Source organism: Leishmania martiniquensis, chromosome 36 (assembly GCF_017916325.1).
Source record: "Leishmania martiniquensis isolate LSCM1 chromosome 36, whole genome shotgun sequence".
NCBI classification, from domain to species: domain Eukaryota; phylum Euglenozoa; class Kinetoplastea; order Trypanosomatida; family Trypanosomatidae; genus Leishmania; species Leishmania martiniquensis.
In genome coordinates, this window is record NC_090171.1 from 1,985,846 (window position 1) to 2,001,248 (window position 15,403).

The window sequence follows — 15,403 nt, forward strand, 5'->3', positions numbered from 1 at the left end:
CTCGACACGCGTCCCAATCTTCGTCGTGAAGAGCCAACCCTAGCCAGCACCTTATTTTAGACTGCGACTGAGTACCCGCAGAAAGAGGGACAGAGGAGAAGAAGTGGGGAAGTAGGGACGCTGGCAGGGGAGGAGTCTGCAACTTAGCCTCTTGTCGTCTGCCCCCACAGAGCAGGCGGATGCCGCATAGGCACACACCAACAGAAGTAAAGAGAGATTAGAAAGAAAGAAAAAAACGTTCGGTTTTGTCGCACACACACACACAAAGACGCGTCCGTGTCAATAACGCGCGCGAAATTCCAGTGTGTGTGTGTGGGTGGGGGGGGGCAAAGTAGCCGAGTAAGAAATCGAGGGCGAGAAGAGAGGAAAGCAGCATGAGTGGGGGGTGGGAGAACGAGATGACGACAGAAAGTGGAAAGGGACAAAGGCACGCAAAGGGAAGGGAGGTGGGCGCCGGTCCTGTGCAACCACCGAGGCGGAACATGCGGCCAAGTACCCCTTCACGAGGCCAGATCATGGGACGTCAGCGTCAGCGTGCATGGGGCAGTCGAAGGGGCCACACAGTCCATCAATGCATGCATGAGGGCTGCATTTCCATTCCTGCAGCACAGCAGTAGCACGTGGCCCATGAGACGACGCAATCCAGGCAGCCCGATGGGAGCGTCTCCTTTTAATGTGTAATCTTCTCGTGGCACTCGCCTATCGTTTTTGTTCGGCCTCCCCTGACGCTCTCACATTCACCGCGAAACGGTCGAATAGGCGAAAAAGCACTTCGGTTCGTTCATGATTACACGTAGGCTCATCCCAGTTTTTTCAAAAAAGGGGGGCATTAGAGACGCGGACCTGCGTCGTAGTTGATACGCGAGCATCGAGAGAAAGGCACGGAAACACATCTGCTCAACGTGTGTGCCGCCCTTTCCCTCTCCACATGCCTTTAGCCATGCCCGCGTACAAACACGGTGAGGCGCTACGGCGTGTACGTACAGCACATCATCATACTTTCTCTTCCTCTCACACGCTGTCTTCCATCTTGTACTTGCTCCGCTCTGCCTGCAGCTGCTTTGTGATGGCAGCCTGCTTCACCTTGTTGCGCTCGTCGTTAACAAAACGCAGGGCGCGGCGTGGCAGCATTACCGAGTCCGAGAGGTGACACTGCGTCTGCACAAGACGGTCCGCCACGATCCGCTTCACATCCGCGTCGATGCCATCGACAGACGCAGCCACGGCAATGGCAGAGAGCACATCCATGCTGGACGGCGAGAACCATCTCGCATGCCCCGCCTCCCATAGCTGATCCACCACCTTGCGCAGAGCGTCGGTGTCACCGGCGGCCAGAGACTTGAGCTTGATGACCGTTTCCAGCTGGTTCGCCTGCTCCTCGATACCTTTCTCCGCCTTCTGGTTAAGCAGCGCCGAAAATCGCTCATCCGCAGCAGTCAGCAGGCCTTTCTCTTTGCACCACTCCAGCACCTTGGCGAACTTGGAGAGTGGCTGCTGTGTGATGCTCGGCGAGCGTTGCTCTAGCACCGTCTCCAATGCATGAAAGGCGACAGAGACGATTCGCTGAAAGCCCCTCATCTCCTCCTCAGTGAGAGGGGCGCGACGCTCAACAGCTACGGAGACCTCCGTGGCCTCCGCCGTAGCAGCTGTGCCGGATGAAGCGGCTCCGGATGCTGCCGGCAGAGGCTCCTCGTCCTCTTCCCTGCTGAACATCTGGTTCTCCTTCCTCACCGTCGCCTCCTCGGCTGCTTCATCTGCACGACTCTCCGAGATACTGTTCGTTGCCGTCGTTGGCGGCAGTGGAAACGCCGGTGAGACAAGGCGGCGCACCTTCGACAACAGCTTGCTAATTAGCTGGCACTTGGTCGCGTAGTCCAGCTTTTCTGCGGAGGGGGAAGAGAATGTGCCGCCCCTCTCAGCGTCGCCCTGTCCGTCTGTGAGCAGCGCTGTCAGCTTCTTGGCGCACACCTGCATGTCGTCGACAGTTTGGGACATCTCGATCAGCCGCTGCAGGCGCCCGACCACGTCCAGGCACGCCAGCTTCTTTACGAGTTCGCGGGGTGAAAGAAGCGGTGCCACCTCAGCGACCAGAGTACGTGCCACCGGTGCTGGTGGCGCCGGCGACGGTGCCACACCTGCAGTCTCACCCACCGCAGAGGTGTTGGCATCTGTCCCCGCCGCCGCTGCCGGTAGTGTGCGGACACCTTCGCCCCACGTCGCCTTTCGCACACCCGCTTGCTCGCATCGGATAAGAAACTCGTGCGCGGGCGGAATCATGGGGCTTTTGCCCAGCGCGTAGAGGGCGAAGAGGCGCTCGAGCGTCGTGAACACCTCATCCTTGTACTGCGACATGAGCTCCTCGTAAACTGCCTCGGGCCGCTGGCTCAGGGCTTGCAGGAATGTGTTGACCGACTTGACGTCACGGAACCTGTCGCTGGAGTGGTACGTGCGGATGTACTCGGCAATCGTTGCCGCGTCGCCTAGCTTCGAGTGCAGGAGGGCGAAGGTAGAGTTCGGTTTTAGCACTCTCTTTTGGCGCTTCGCCGCCGGTTTCTCCTCACGCAGTGTGGGGTTGCCGTGCTTTCCCGAAAGAGAACGGTGCCGCACCGGCTTGTGGGGCGGGACACCACCACCATGGCGCTGTCCGCGTCCTGGGCCTCGCCCCCGCTCAGCGCCGTGGCCTCCTCCATACGCCCGAGAGGCGTCGTGGCGGCCGTGCGCGAGCCCGCGAGCATGGCCACGACCGCCTCTGAATGAGCCGCGCCCGCGGTTGCCGTGTCCACTAGAGGAGAAATCGCTCGCCGCTGGGGCGCTGGCAGACGGCGTGGAAGCCTCCATGCGGTTACAGCTCGGCAGTGGTTAGAGTAGGTGAGCGGCACCGTAGTGATTCCCACTGCTCCAAAGGCGGGCGCTACACAACCACGCAACGTCAGCGGTCGAAAGAAAAGCTGACCTTGAGGCGAATGGTCAAGCAGGCCATAAAAGAGGCCAGTGCACACGCGGATGCGTGAAGAGAAGGAGAGGAAGAGAGATCCGAGGAGAGAAGCAAGAAGGCTGAAAAGTCATCTCGTGCGCACGAAAGCACACGTGGCAAGCCTCAGGTGCAAGTTTTCATGGCTTCGTCGGCGTGCTTCCAACGCATCACAATGGATTACGAGGGCCGCAGAGATCCCCCCAACAGTCGCCGTCACGACCGGCACAATGCCTATGTGATGCTCGCCTTTTTACACCTCCTTCCCTGAAGGCCGCACGCACGAACGCTCCAGATTGCTTGCTGCGACGCAGACACTGCCACACATTCGCCCAGCTCACTGCTCCCCCGGCGTGGCGGTGTCGTTCCGTTTAAAGTCTAGCTTCCGTTTCCTCTGCGTCTCTCTGCCACGCGTGATTCGCTCGTAGGCGCCCTAACTCAGACTCACAAGAAGATTCGACGCCGCTCTTCGGCGCACAGGCGCCGCAGCGTACCGCAGTCGCCGAGAGAGAGGGAGGGAGAGAGGAAACGCAGAGAGCCAACGCGCACGCGACGACACTTTCCCGCAAAGACGAGTATGAAAGAGCGAAAGGAAGACAGGCACACGTGGGACAACACCGACACATAAGGAGCATCCATTCGGCACGAAAAGAGAGGTACAGGCACAGGCACACACACACACACGCACACGCTTACATGTGCGCAGGTGTCAAACGACGAAGTGCCTGCCTTCAACCATCCACGACGTAAAGAGTACACGACGTCGCCATGCAGCCCTGATTCTCAAGAAGTGAGAAGAGAGGGGGAGACCAGAGGCTTATAGAAGCCCATGGCACACAATACTGCCACGGGGCAGCGTAAGAGGAGGGGGAAAGAAAACCAAGACGGGAAAGCGAAAAAAAAGGACTTGTTCGGCTGCCCGAACAGGAGAACTCAGTACACGCCAGAGGCCCTTCTGAGGCACGTGGCTCCTGAGCCGCATGCGTCAACCGCCCGCGAAGAACCTCGCCACCATCCCTGCGACTCTGGTCAAAGATCATCGAGGGAGCCAATCTTGAATGTGAACAATAGAGAAGACTTCCATCGCCATCCTAAAGAGGAGGTGACGCAAGAGACATCGAGCACCCTTCCTGCAAGGGAAGCGAAGCGGAAGGGAGGAGGGGGACAGTGCAACACAGAGAGTGAGCCGCGTCAGCGCTGAGGGCGGATCCCTTGCCCGCTTCGCTTCTCTTTGGCTGTTCTCTCAGCGTCTCTACCCCCCCTCCCTCTCTATCCGTGTACGCCACGCAAACACGAGAGGCGTAAGAGAGATGTCTTTCCCACACTTTCGTCCGGTGCTTATATCGATGCACTTGACGAGCAGCAAGCCCAAATGAGCACCGTTCTCCTGGCGCACGCTGTCTGCCCCCGTGTGTCTGTGCGTGTGTGTGAGAGCCTCCCCTTTCTCTTTCGCTATTATCTATGCCGTTGCGAGCACCTGTTTACTCTGCCTTGACCTTGGAGCTAGCGCAACTGGAGGATTCCGCGGAGGGCCGCTGAGCCACGGCGCTAAGCCTTGCGACAACGCTCTTTTCGTCTTTTTGGTGAGCCCCCGCCTCAGGGCTGCGCAGCGCGTCCTCTGCGCCTGTGTGGACAGCACCGGTCTCCTCTTCCTCCGCCACCTTAGCTATGAGAGGCGCGCCGGGCTTGCGAACGCGGAACCCGTACACTTTCGGCACGTACTGTTGGTTCGGCGGCGGGATCGACACCCCTCGCTCGCGCAGCTGCATGAGTAGCAGGTGAGGGAAAGTGGTGCCCCAGAAGGCGCCGTCGAGGCTGCGGTGACGAACCGAGCGCGGGTGATAGATATCCTCGCAACGGGGACAAAAGAGCTTCACGGAGCTCTCTCGCACCACGTCACTTTGACCCACCGGCAGCAGCGCATGGCCCTCGCAGAAGACGCGGGGACAGCTACCGAACTCACCCTGCACATACTTTTCCTCCATCAGCTTGAGACCGCGGCCAGTGGTAATGAAGCGGGCGTGAATGAGGCCGTAGAGGATCTCCGCAGAGCTCTCGACAAGACGCTTCTGCTGCTCCGTGAGTCCGTCGCTCTCCATCGACTCCACATCGAGAATGAGCTCTAATGCGTAGTGGTAAAATGGCACTATGGGCGCCAATCCAGTCAGGTTGAAGTCGTCTGTGATGAACTCGCGGTCGACCATGCAAAAGAACTCGTTCCCCTTCAAGTCGCAGAACCACGTGATCCAGCTAACCAGCTCCTCATCCTCGTACTCGTACTCCATATTGTCCGGGGAATACGCCTCGTCCATTTTCTTCTCTTAAGGTATGCAGAAGCTTTCGTGCGTAAGCGTGGTCGTCCCTTCACCTTGTTGCTATATATATATATATTCGACGGCGTCGCTGCCGTGTCGTCGGCCTGGATGTCGCTCGCGGCTAGCACGGATGGAGGCCCACCGTGACGCTAGGCAGAAGTTAAGCACTTCCGCGCAGCTACAGCACACACGCTGGCACCCGCCAAACAATACGTGGGCGAGTCCAGATGGCAGCGAGTGAATCAATGCTGCGAAACGAAAATCCCGTGAACGAGCTACGTCGTGTGAGGTGGTGTCGTCGCGGGCACCCGCGTTCGAATGAGCACGCCCACAATGCAGCGTAGGGGTCGGGAGAGGAATAAAACCTCAAGGAAAAAAGGGGTAACACCACAGAGGAAGGATGAAGCAGCGCCAGACTACACACACACAAAAAAAAACAACTTCACCCGACGGCCAGGAGCGCGTGCCCTCGCGGGGAAGGGGGAGGAGAGAGACGGGTGCAGGGACTGCCGAACGTGTGGATCGTGTTCCTCGATAAACGTGCCCACACCTCGAAAGCCGCGCGGGGTGTCTCCAGCGCTGTAGACGCGACGGCTTACCTACCGTAACTTCCACTTAGGCCGCTGTCTCCGGCTCCTTCAGCAAGGAAACAGCCCGAGCACGAGCCGCACGCCTTCACACCTCCACTTTGTGTGTGTGTGTGTGTGGAAGCCGTCAGGGGGCGAGTAGATCTAGCAAGATAACAGGAGAGCAGATGATCCCGCCCTCATGGATGCGATCAGAAGCACCCGCGCGCCTAGATGCGCCTCGCGACTGCATCACAAGTGCGCGCGCACGCCTTCAATGAGCTATAAGACCCCAAAAGAACGTGTCCGCGCAGAGAAAGGGGGGAATGCGAGAGACATCCAACCCGACTGACGACATCGGCATCATCGCAGGATTGAAGCGACCCGCGACAGCGACGTGTAAAAGCTACTCGTTTGTCCTCCGCCGCACCCCCTGAACGGTGCATCCTACTTATTTATTTTTGCTGGATAATTTTATCGACTTCAACGTGGCGCACACGTTTAGCGCCTTAGGGCCACACAAGCACAACAGAAAAAGAGAACCACATCTCCGGCGCACCCCATGAGACATCCCTCATCCCCCTCTTTGCTGTTTGTGAAGGGACCCTTTGGCGTTTCCTCCCACCCTGTACAACAAAATCCTCTAGAAAAGAAATAACGGCACACAGTAAAGCGTACACACAGCTGCACCGCTCCCCCACCCCACTGGCAGTCTCTTCGACGCTGGATGGGAGTGATGTGTGCCTGCACGCGCCACAGTCATTCACCTTCTTGCCACCGCCAGCGCCGTCAATCTCTCTCTCTCGCCTCATCCAACATCACGTGAAAGCGGCGAAACACCTTATCCACGGTGGAGGAGGGTGACGCAGTGAAGGACGAGAGGGGGGAGGGTGAGGAAAGGAGGTCTGAACGCCGATAAAAGGGCCACACTACCGGGGGCAAAACAGTACCAAGGAGAAGACGCCAACTACAAAGAAAACGCACTTGCGACCACAGAGACACCGCAAGCACGCATCCTCCCCACTACCACCTCCTCCCAACCCACGTCACCCCACAAGTGCAAGCTCGAGCGTTCCGAGACAAGGCCAGAGCCGACAGGTGGTGCCCTTTGCCGATCAGGTGCCCATACCAGCGGGCTTGGTAACTGCTCGTTCTACTTTGGAGGAGGATGGGCAAAGACGCCTATCAACGCTACGCAGAGGCTCACACATGCACAGCGGGGGGAGGGCTTCCAACGCCACAGAGGGTGATTCGAAGGCCAGCACGTTGGCCAACAGCGCACCCCTATACGCCAGCACACGATCAACAGACCATACGTGCATCGAACGACAAGACAGTACGAGCAATACGAGAGCCAACGAAATTATAAGGGGGAGGAGGGGGAAGCTTCTTATTCTGTGCTTCGGGTCTCCCTTTGCCCTCCTGATTTTCACAGCTGCGTACCGAGGAGAGAGGGAGAGAACGGAAAGAGGAGAGAAAAAGAAAAAGATATCGGCCACATGCGGTGCGAAAAAGTTGCCGCAATTTCACGTGTGCTACACAATACCCCTAACCTCTCTCGCTCTCTCACTCTCTGCCATCGAAGCGAACAGTTGTCGTTTCATCAGCTTCTTGCGCAGACTTCGAAAGAAAAAATAAAAGAAAAACGGAATGCCAAAGAAGGGTCGCCCAGAAAAAGAGAGAGAGCGGTGCAATCATATCATGCGCCCATACCCATTTTTCCCTTTCCGTTTTCTCGCTTGCATTACAGGCGGTTCATAGACGGCGGCACCAGGGCCAACTGCCGCTACTGTGCCCCCTTTTCACACTGCCTACGTGTTCGTTAGACGCTTTTCTTTTTTTTATCCTCTGTGTTTGTGCGCTGTTGTCGTATACGCTATCACCGTTCTTTCACACACAACCCAAAACGACTCTCCTTCAGTTGATCACGTGAATCTTTCCACCACTTGCGCACTTACTTACGTGCTCAGTTCTCCGTGCGGTCAAAGAAAGGAGCTTCGAGCTGAACTCCTCGCTTCATTAGCTATTGTGTCTCATCTCTTCTCTGTGGTAACACCTCGCGCCGACACAAACACCGACAGATATTCATATCTATCCATCTATCTATATAGATAGATAGGTAGAGATGTGCGTACGCGAGCGCGTCAATCCGTTCCGATAGAAGAGGAGGGGGCACCCACGAGGAAAGAGAAGCGCAGAAGTCAGAGAACGCAATCATAAAAGAAATAAACCTCAAAGCCGACGCAACACCCACAAAGCGAAGAATGAAAAAAAAACGAGAAAAAGAGACGGGAAGCGACGTCTATAAGTGGGAAGGACCTATTACTCTTCGCTGAGGGAAGGGGCTTGGCGGCTACGCTTACTCAGCGTTGGTAGAGCTCGTCGTACTCGGAGCACTCGTCGCATTCGGGGCGCTTGCGGCACCAAGGCGAGCAGCCTGTTCGCTCTGCCAGCTGGCAAGACCCCTGCCGTACTGGATTCTGCTGAGCTTCGGGAGGCTCGCTGTCATGAAAGCGTGATACTTCGCCTCCATCTCCTTGGCCTCCGCGGCCACCTCCGTGTCGGCGGCCACCTTCCCCGTCGCGTATTCCGTCAGTTGCTCGCACAGGTGGCGCACAACGTAGTTGCCGGAGGGGCTGGTGGCGAGGTTTATGAGCGAGTCGTCAGATTTCTCCATGAATGCACGCGCAACCTGCAGCGTGAACCGTCCACCGTCCTTTGTCTGCCGAGCCACCGTGAGCGCTTCCTGCACACAGTGAGATAGGTACTTCTCCTTGGATGAATCGAAGATGGTGCTGACGATGCGGTCAAGCAGCTTGTGTAGGTTCGCATCGATGGGGGTGTCGGGCACAGCACGGCTGGCAAGGCTCGTCAAGAAGTGTCGGTAGACGTTTCCCTCCGTAAAGCTGGCATCTGTGGTCGACCACGCGCCTGCCATGGTGGACAGGATTGTCTCGCAGTTCTGCACAAAGATATCGTGGTCCTTCTTCTTGCGGCTGGTGGCGTTCTTGAGCGCGGCGAGGACGACGTCAGCGAAAACGGGAATCATGTAGCGCATAACAAAGGAGCCGACAAGGTGGTGTTCAATGTAGCGTAAGCGAGTCTCCACCGTCGCTGACTTCTCCGCTGCCGCAGCGTCGGCATCGAGCTGTGCCTGCGTAGTGAAACGCGTACGCTTGCGGCGCAGCACCGGCTGCTCACCAGTGCACCACGACTGGGCGACGGCGTAGTACAGATGCCAGTCCACCGGCGCGGTGGAGACCTTGTATTCCGCCAGGCTTCCTGGGGCCTGCTTTGCCTCCGATGTCTCCAGTGCCGCTTCGGGCTCCTCCTCTGTCTTTGCCTTCTGCGCTCCACTGTCGGCGTTGGAGTCACCCTCCTCTCCCTCGCGGCCGCGCTTGAGGCCAGACTTCCTGTTCGACTCCTCCGCGACCCGCTCCGCCACGCTGACCTTGGCGTGCTGCGGGTCCATGGCGTGCAACAGGGCCAGAATAGTGTTGCCGCAGCTGGCGGAGCTGGTTAGCTGTACGCCGTAGCGTGCGATGGCGTCGCACAGCACTTTCACCTCCTGCGCCTTCGCCTTCGCCGGCTTGGAGCCCTCCGCGCCGACCGGGAGAACACCAAAAAACTGAAAGACTAAGTCTGACAGAAGCGGGTAGTGCAGCAGCGGATCAATGAGACGCAGCGAGGCGCTCCACTCGATGCGATTAAGCGGGTTACCCTCTGGGTTCGGCGGCGGCGGCGCCATCTTCTCGAAGAAGATCTGCCGCTTGCTGCTGACGGCGAGCGCCGTGCGCAGGATGCGAATGCCTTGCGGTGACGACATCAGCGTGCGCTTTACCAGCTTCTTCGGGGCGGCGGGGCTCTCGGCTGGCTTTTCAGCGGCCGCGGGCTTTCGCTCCTCGGTTTCCTCGCCCTCCTCACCCTCGTTGTGGGCCTCCTCCAGTTCCTCGCCCTCCTCGTGGTTCTCACCCTGCTGCTGGCCTTCTTCCTCGCTGTCGGTGAACTTCATGAGACCGCTGAAAAGCTTTGTGGACTCGTCCGAGTCGGCGGCCATTTCCGTGAGCACCGCTTCATACGTCGCAATATCCTTTGTGATTGTGTCGAGCAGCTCGTCGTAGGTCTTTGCATACACGCTCACCGCCTGCTCGCCTTCCACCGGTGTCGTCTTCGGCTTATCAAAGGGCGTCAGCAGCATCATGAGAGAGCGGAACGTGGTGAACACGGGGCCTTGGATGGCTGCGCCGTTCCCCAGATCAATGAGACGCTCAGCATGGCCAACAATAACACACGAGACCCCCATGAAAGTCTCAGCCGTCTTTTCTGATAGAAGAGTGTCCTCGGGGCCGCGTGGAATAGAGAGGCAGGCGGCAGCGTACTTCTTCTGGATGACGACGAGCACGCGGATCGTGCTGCCGCGGCCACGCGAACGCATGGCAGAGAGCACCTCCGGCGCGACGATTGTCTCCGTCGCCCCCTTGCGACCGACTTCCTCCAGCTGCGCGTAGCTGTCAAGGTGAACGACGGCGTACGACTCGAACATGCGCCCACCACGACCACGACCACCGCCGCGGCCGCCGCGCTGGGGCCCACCAGGCCCACCACGGGCGCCCCGACCGTACTGCTGGGTTAAGGGCTGCTGTTGCTGCGGCTGCGGCTGCTGTAACGGCTGCTGTAGCGGCTGCTGTAACGGCTGCTGTAGCGGCTGTTGTAGCGACTGGGGCTGTTGCTGCTGCTGGACACCGTACGCGCCGCCCTGGTAGCCCCCGCGCGCTGCCGGCGCAAAACTCGGGTTCGGGGTGTAGCCCTGATTGTAGTAGCCCTGCTGCTGTGGGGCCGGATAGTAGCCTTGCCCATAGCCCGCTCCGTAGCCACCGCGACCCATCACAGGCGCGGCACCTGGATACCCCTGCTGCATGCCGCCGCCTACATAGGCGCCCCCTCCCTGGTAGTAACCGCCACGAGAAGCGTAGCTCTGCTGCAGCTGTGGTTGCAGCGGAGGCTGTGGCTGCGGGTGTAGCGGAGGCTGGGGTTGAGGCTGCAGCGGAGGCTGGGGCTGCTGGTAGCCCCCGCGGGCGGCGTATGGCTGGGCGTAGGCCTGGCCGTAGCCGCCGTACGGTTGCGCAGTCACCTGTTGGAGTGGCTGGGGAGCTGCCGGCTGTGCCTGCGGGGGGCCTGTCGGCTGCGGTGGCTGGGGAGCCATCGGATGTGGCTGGTAATAGCCGGCGCCACCGCCACGGGCCGCCTGCTGCTGGTATCCCTGCATGCCATCTTGGGGCGGGTAGCCGCGCTGGTATCCGACGTAGGAGTTCGCGTTGTTTGGGGCACCTCCCTGCATTTTTCTTTATGAGAAATACGCGGGTCTGGAGCCGACAAAGCGACGGGGAGCGATGGCGAAGAGGGCGGGAGAGAGGGAGAGAGAGGGAGGGAGAGAGAGACAGACAGACAGACAACGAGCGAAGATCAACTAAACGAAATGGACGGATTTCTCTGCCGTGATCTTCGGTACATGCACACTCACGTATGCGCACCACCACGAAGCAAGCGTGTGAATGCGCCGGTGTGTGTGTGTGTGAGTCGAAGCGCACGCGGGTGCGTGAGTGAGGCAGGGAGTGGGGGACAGCAATGAATATGAAGTACGCACGCAAGCGCGAGTAGCAAAGAGATGCACCAAGAGGAGGAGAGAAGAGCGCACGCGCAGGCATCAGCACAACAAGAAAAGTGACTCACATAGAAGAGAAACGAATGCAAAAGACAGAACTGACATGATGCGCTCACCCGAGGCAACGCGGAGAGGTTAGTCACAGGCCGCCCCCCTCGTAGGGCAAGGCGACGTACACACTGTGGCGCACACCTGGTGAGTCGCTACTTGACCTCAAAAAACGTTCACGGGAAGGCTCACAAGATAGGCAAGGACCTCATCCCTAGCAGCGACCAGCGGCCTACTGTATTACTCGAAAGGTGCCCTTGGCGCGAGGCAGTTCCTCGCTGGATGCACAATGCCGTTTACTTCGGCCGCGCGTGCACCTTGAAGCGTCGAAAATGAAGGAGATGAATGATGCGCCATCGAGATACGTTGTTCAGAGGCATGGGTGGTGACGACTCAACGCATGCGCACTCACCTCGATGATACAGCACAGTCTAATGTACATGCAGCATCTGTGTACCGCCATGGCATAGATGCCAACTAACCACCTTCACAAACAAAGAGAGACGCATACACACACACACACACACACATACACGCCAAAGAGGCGTTGGGCAGCTCAGCAGAGGAGGCACAATAGAAAGGCACGATGCCAATGCAAGAGGAGAACAAAGCTGTAATGTGAAGGAGCCGCATCCGGAGAGGAACGGTTCTGCATCCTTCTTGCTGATTTTGTGGGCTCGCCACCCTCGCTCGTTGGCACGTGCTAGCGTCGCCATCAGTAAGCACGGCTACGGGAAGTGAAGGCTACTAATGCGGCACGTGTCGCTCCAGTGCCCCTTCCCTCCCCGGCGCTCACCAGTGGGTTCTACGATAGGATGAGCTGCCCATACCATCATTCATCTCTGCTGCAGTCAAGCGTGACTCAGACAGCACGGTGTCTCGAACCTGAGTCTGCAGCAGGCCCTCCGAGGTGCATCCCTTCTGGAAGCGGCAAGGTGCGGTAGGCCCGCCGATCGTCATGGACGGCGGGTCGTACGGCTTCACCACCTCGGCTGCGTTCAGCCGCGCAAGGAACTCCGGGCTCCACTTCATCCGGTACGACCGGTCTTGGAACTCCAGAAAGCCCACGCCAATGTCGATAGTCAGCGTCGCGGCAGCGTTGCGCTGCAGGTACTTGCCGATTTCGCGCACCGAGTCTTTCACGGCCGCCTCGACGACAAAGCGATCTGTGCCAACGAGGCGAGCGATGGTGACGTAGCTGACCGTGTCCGCTACAGTGGCGTGATAGTGTGCGTCTCGCATTTCCAGCACGTTTTTGAGATGAAACTTTGATGTAAAGTCTGGCAGCAGCACGAGCTGCGGCTTCAGCTCGGTGGCAGTGGACTTGTCAAAGAGCATGACTCGCTGTACCTTGATGCTAGCGTGCAGGAAGTCCAGAACGATGCCAGAACGCTTCTTGATCATCATTTCCTCCAGCTGTTCACCCAGAGCACGCCAGATGACGTTCAGCTGATGCGCTGTTCCCTGTCTCTTTGTCTGCAGCATGTAGAGGCCGTCCACATGCGTCACGATCTCCGCGATTTCGCCATAGCAACCGCGACACACGCGGCCAGAGCACGACAGCGAATGAGCCATCGTCGTGTAGAAAAGATGGTGTGCAAGACTATTGGACCGAAGAAGCACAGCAGATGTGCGGCTACTACCCAAAGCTGAGGGATGCGCGGCGGTGTTTCCGTGAGAGACGCAGATGCACACACACACAGACGGACGAATCCTCCCTGCCCTTTGAAGAGAGAGATGTATGGAGGCGATGACCAACGGTTTCCGAGAAAAGCGTCGCGCCAGCAGAGTCGAACCTTGTGGAAGAGGACCGATCCAACGTGCATGTACAGAGAGAAAGAAACAAGATGGAGCAGCAGCAGAAAATAGACTGGGCGAGGCAGAATAAGCGAAGGCGATGAGGCCACTGCGGGCAACGAAGGCAGTGGGGGGAGACGTTGCAGAGTGCATCCTCGCCCTGCAGAAGCAGAGCAGCTGAGCACACCATGCCTGACGCCTCGCTTTGTGAGGAGGAGGGAAGGGCGTTCACGACCGCCACTGAGCTTCCCTTCCCCACACTCTCTTCATCGGCGGAAGTGGTCGTCGGCGCATAAAGCCGATTGATGGAGCGCTTCCCCAGACTCGAGCCCCCATCCCCGTTTACCCGTGCTTCAATGAGAGCGTCCCTGCGGCGCTGAAGCGAAGCCTTCCGTCGACTGCACGTCAGTGAAGGAAATCCCCTTCTTCAGGATTTCCTCTGTCCGCTTCTTTTTGTGTGTGAGGATTCGGAATGATATGAAAAAAAAAGTACGTGAGCCGCTCTTGGTCTCCGCCTCAGAGGGCGGTGCGGAGAGCATACCGTTGTCGGAAGGCCGATTCCCTCGTCGAACGTCAGACACTACGCACGCGACGTCGAGCAGCCTCCAAGCGCTTCTCCTCCTGCGGGAGCCGAAAAGGGGGGAACGATTAAATAAGAAAAAAAGAAAAGAGATGAGAAAACTGCGTTGGCTAAGAGCGCCTCTTGTGTGCGTAGAGCACACCTTAGCCTCCCTAGGCCAGAACGAGCGCAAGCGATGAAAGCTACTGCGAGGAAAGGCTGGTGCGCAGAGGGAGCAACTCGGAAAGGATTGCGACCGAACGCCTCCGACTCGACCTGCCTTGCACCCCTCGTCTACGCCATCTCCGCACGGCCCTACGCCTCCCACGCGTTGTCGTCGTTGCGCTCCACCCACCCGAAGCCCTCCTCCGCCTCGGCGGCGGGCGCGGCAGCGGCAGCAGCGGCCTTCTCCTCCGCAGCTTCGTTGGGGTCGCGGTAGAAGAAGAGGTCCACCTTCTCCTCCCACGGCACAGAACGCACAATCGTGCCGCGCAGGCGCAGCACCTCGCGCGCAAGCAGCCAGTACATCATGCCGATCGACTTGATGCCACGATTGTTGCACGGGATCGCAATGTCCACGTAGTCGAGCGGCGCGTCCGTGTCGCACAGCGCAATGACGGGGATGTTCACCAGCGACGCCTCGCGGATGGCCTGGTGGTCCGTGCGCGGGTCCGTCACGACAAGCACGCGCGGCTGCACAAACTTCTTCTGGATCTGGTTTGTGAACGTACCAGGGATGAAGCGGCCGCCGTGGAAGCTCGTGCCCACGTGCTGCGAGAACTTGTAGATGGCGCGCGTGCCGTACAGGCGGGACGAGCACACGCACACGTCCTTCGGGTTCTCCACAGCCGCGATCACGCGCGCAGCAAGGATCAGCTTCTCCCACAGCATGTGCAAGTCGATGATGTTGCTGCCCTCGGGCGTGCGGCCGTAGATGTACTTCTTCATCGCACTGCTCTGGTTGCGCGTGCCGATGTGGCAGCGCATCGCCAGCAGCTTCTGCGCATCGCTCTCCTTCATCCGGAGAACCTTCGAGCCAGACTCCACAGCGGTCATGGCGACGAGCGAAGAGGAGAGGAGGAAGTGTGGGGGGAGGGAGAGGTGGCGGAATACCGAAAGAAGGCACCTAAACTGCGCTGATGATTCAAAGGCGTAGATTGTATCGGTAGGGGCAGTGTGAGCACCATGTAGTGTGAAGTAAAAGAAAGTACAGCAGTATCGGTGAGAGTGAAAAGCGGTGAAGGGAGAAGATGCACGATGACCACTAATCCATATTGAGGAAAATGAAAGGAAGCCCGCACGCAGTAGTGCGGCATGCACAAACACAGTTGAGCGCAACGGTAGGTCGATGGCGGTGCTTCGCTAATCAACGCGCCGCGGTGTTTTGTACAGCGTTTCCTTCCTCTGCCCCCGCCCCCGCGCACACACAGCAAATGAAAAAGACGACGGCTTCTTGCATGCGTCAGGGGTACCCGGAATTTCTGC

General features: G+C 58.7%; 4 protein-coding genes across 4 annotated transcripts; all 4 read right to left on the reverse strand.

The window, feature by feature from the left end:
- Positions 1-1,011: 1,011 nt before the first annotated feature.
- Positions 1,012-2,838, reverse strand: LSCM1_00540 (uncharacterized protein; the record flags this gene model as incomplete). The annotated part of the gene is made up of 1 exon (XM_067318190.1): positions 1,012-2,838. One exon carries the CDS (start codon positions 2,836-2,838, stop codon positions 1,012-1,014), a length of 1,827 nt encoding a protein of 608 aa, XP_067174295.1.
- Positions 2,839-4,452: 1,614 nt separating this feature from the next.
- LSCM1_00541 (uncharacterized protein) lies at positions 4,453-5,283 on the reverse strand (the record flags this gene model as incomplete). Its single annotated transcript, XM_067318191.1, has 1 exon — positions 4,453-5,283. The coding sequence occupies one exon, from the start codon at positions 5,281-5,283 to the stop codon at positions 4,453-4,455; it is 831 nt and encodes a 276-aa protein (XP_067174296.1).
- A 7,071-nt stretch (positions 5,284-12,354) lies between these two features.
- LSCM1_00543 (uncharacterized protein) lies at positions 12,355-13,137 on the reverse strand (the record flags this gene model as incomplete). Its single annotated transcript, XM_067318192.1, has 1 exon — positions 12,355-13,137. One exon carries the CDS (start codon positions 13,135-13,137, stop codon positions 12,355-12,357), a length of 783 nt encoding a protein of 260 aa, XP_067174297.1.
- Positions 13,138-14,233: 1,096 nt separating this feature from the next.
- On the reverse strand, positions 14,234-14,974 carry LSCM1_00544 (uncharacterized protein; the record flags this gene model as incomplete). Its single annotated transcript, XM_067318193.1, has 1 exon — positions 14,234-14,974. The coding sequence occupies one exon, from the start codon at positions 14,972-14,974 to the stop codon at positions 14,234-14,236; it is 741 nt and encodes a 246-aa protein (XP_067174298.1).
- Positions 14,975-15,403: the final 429 nt, after the last annotated feature.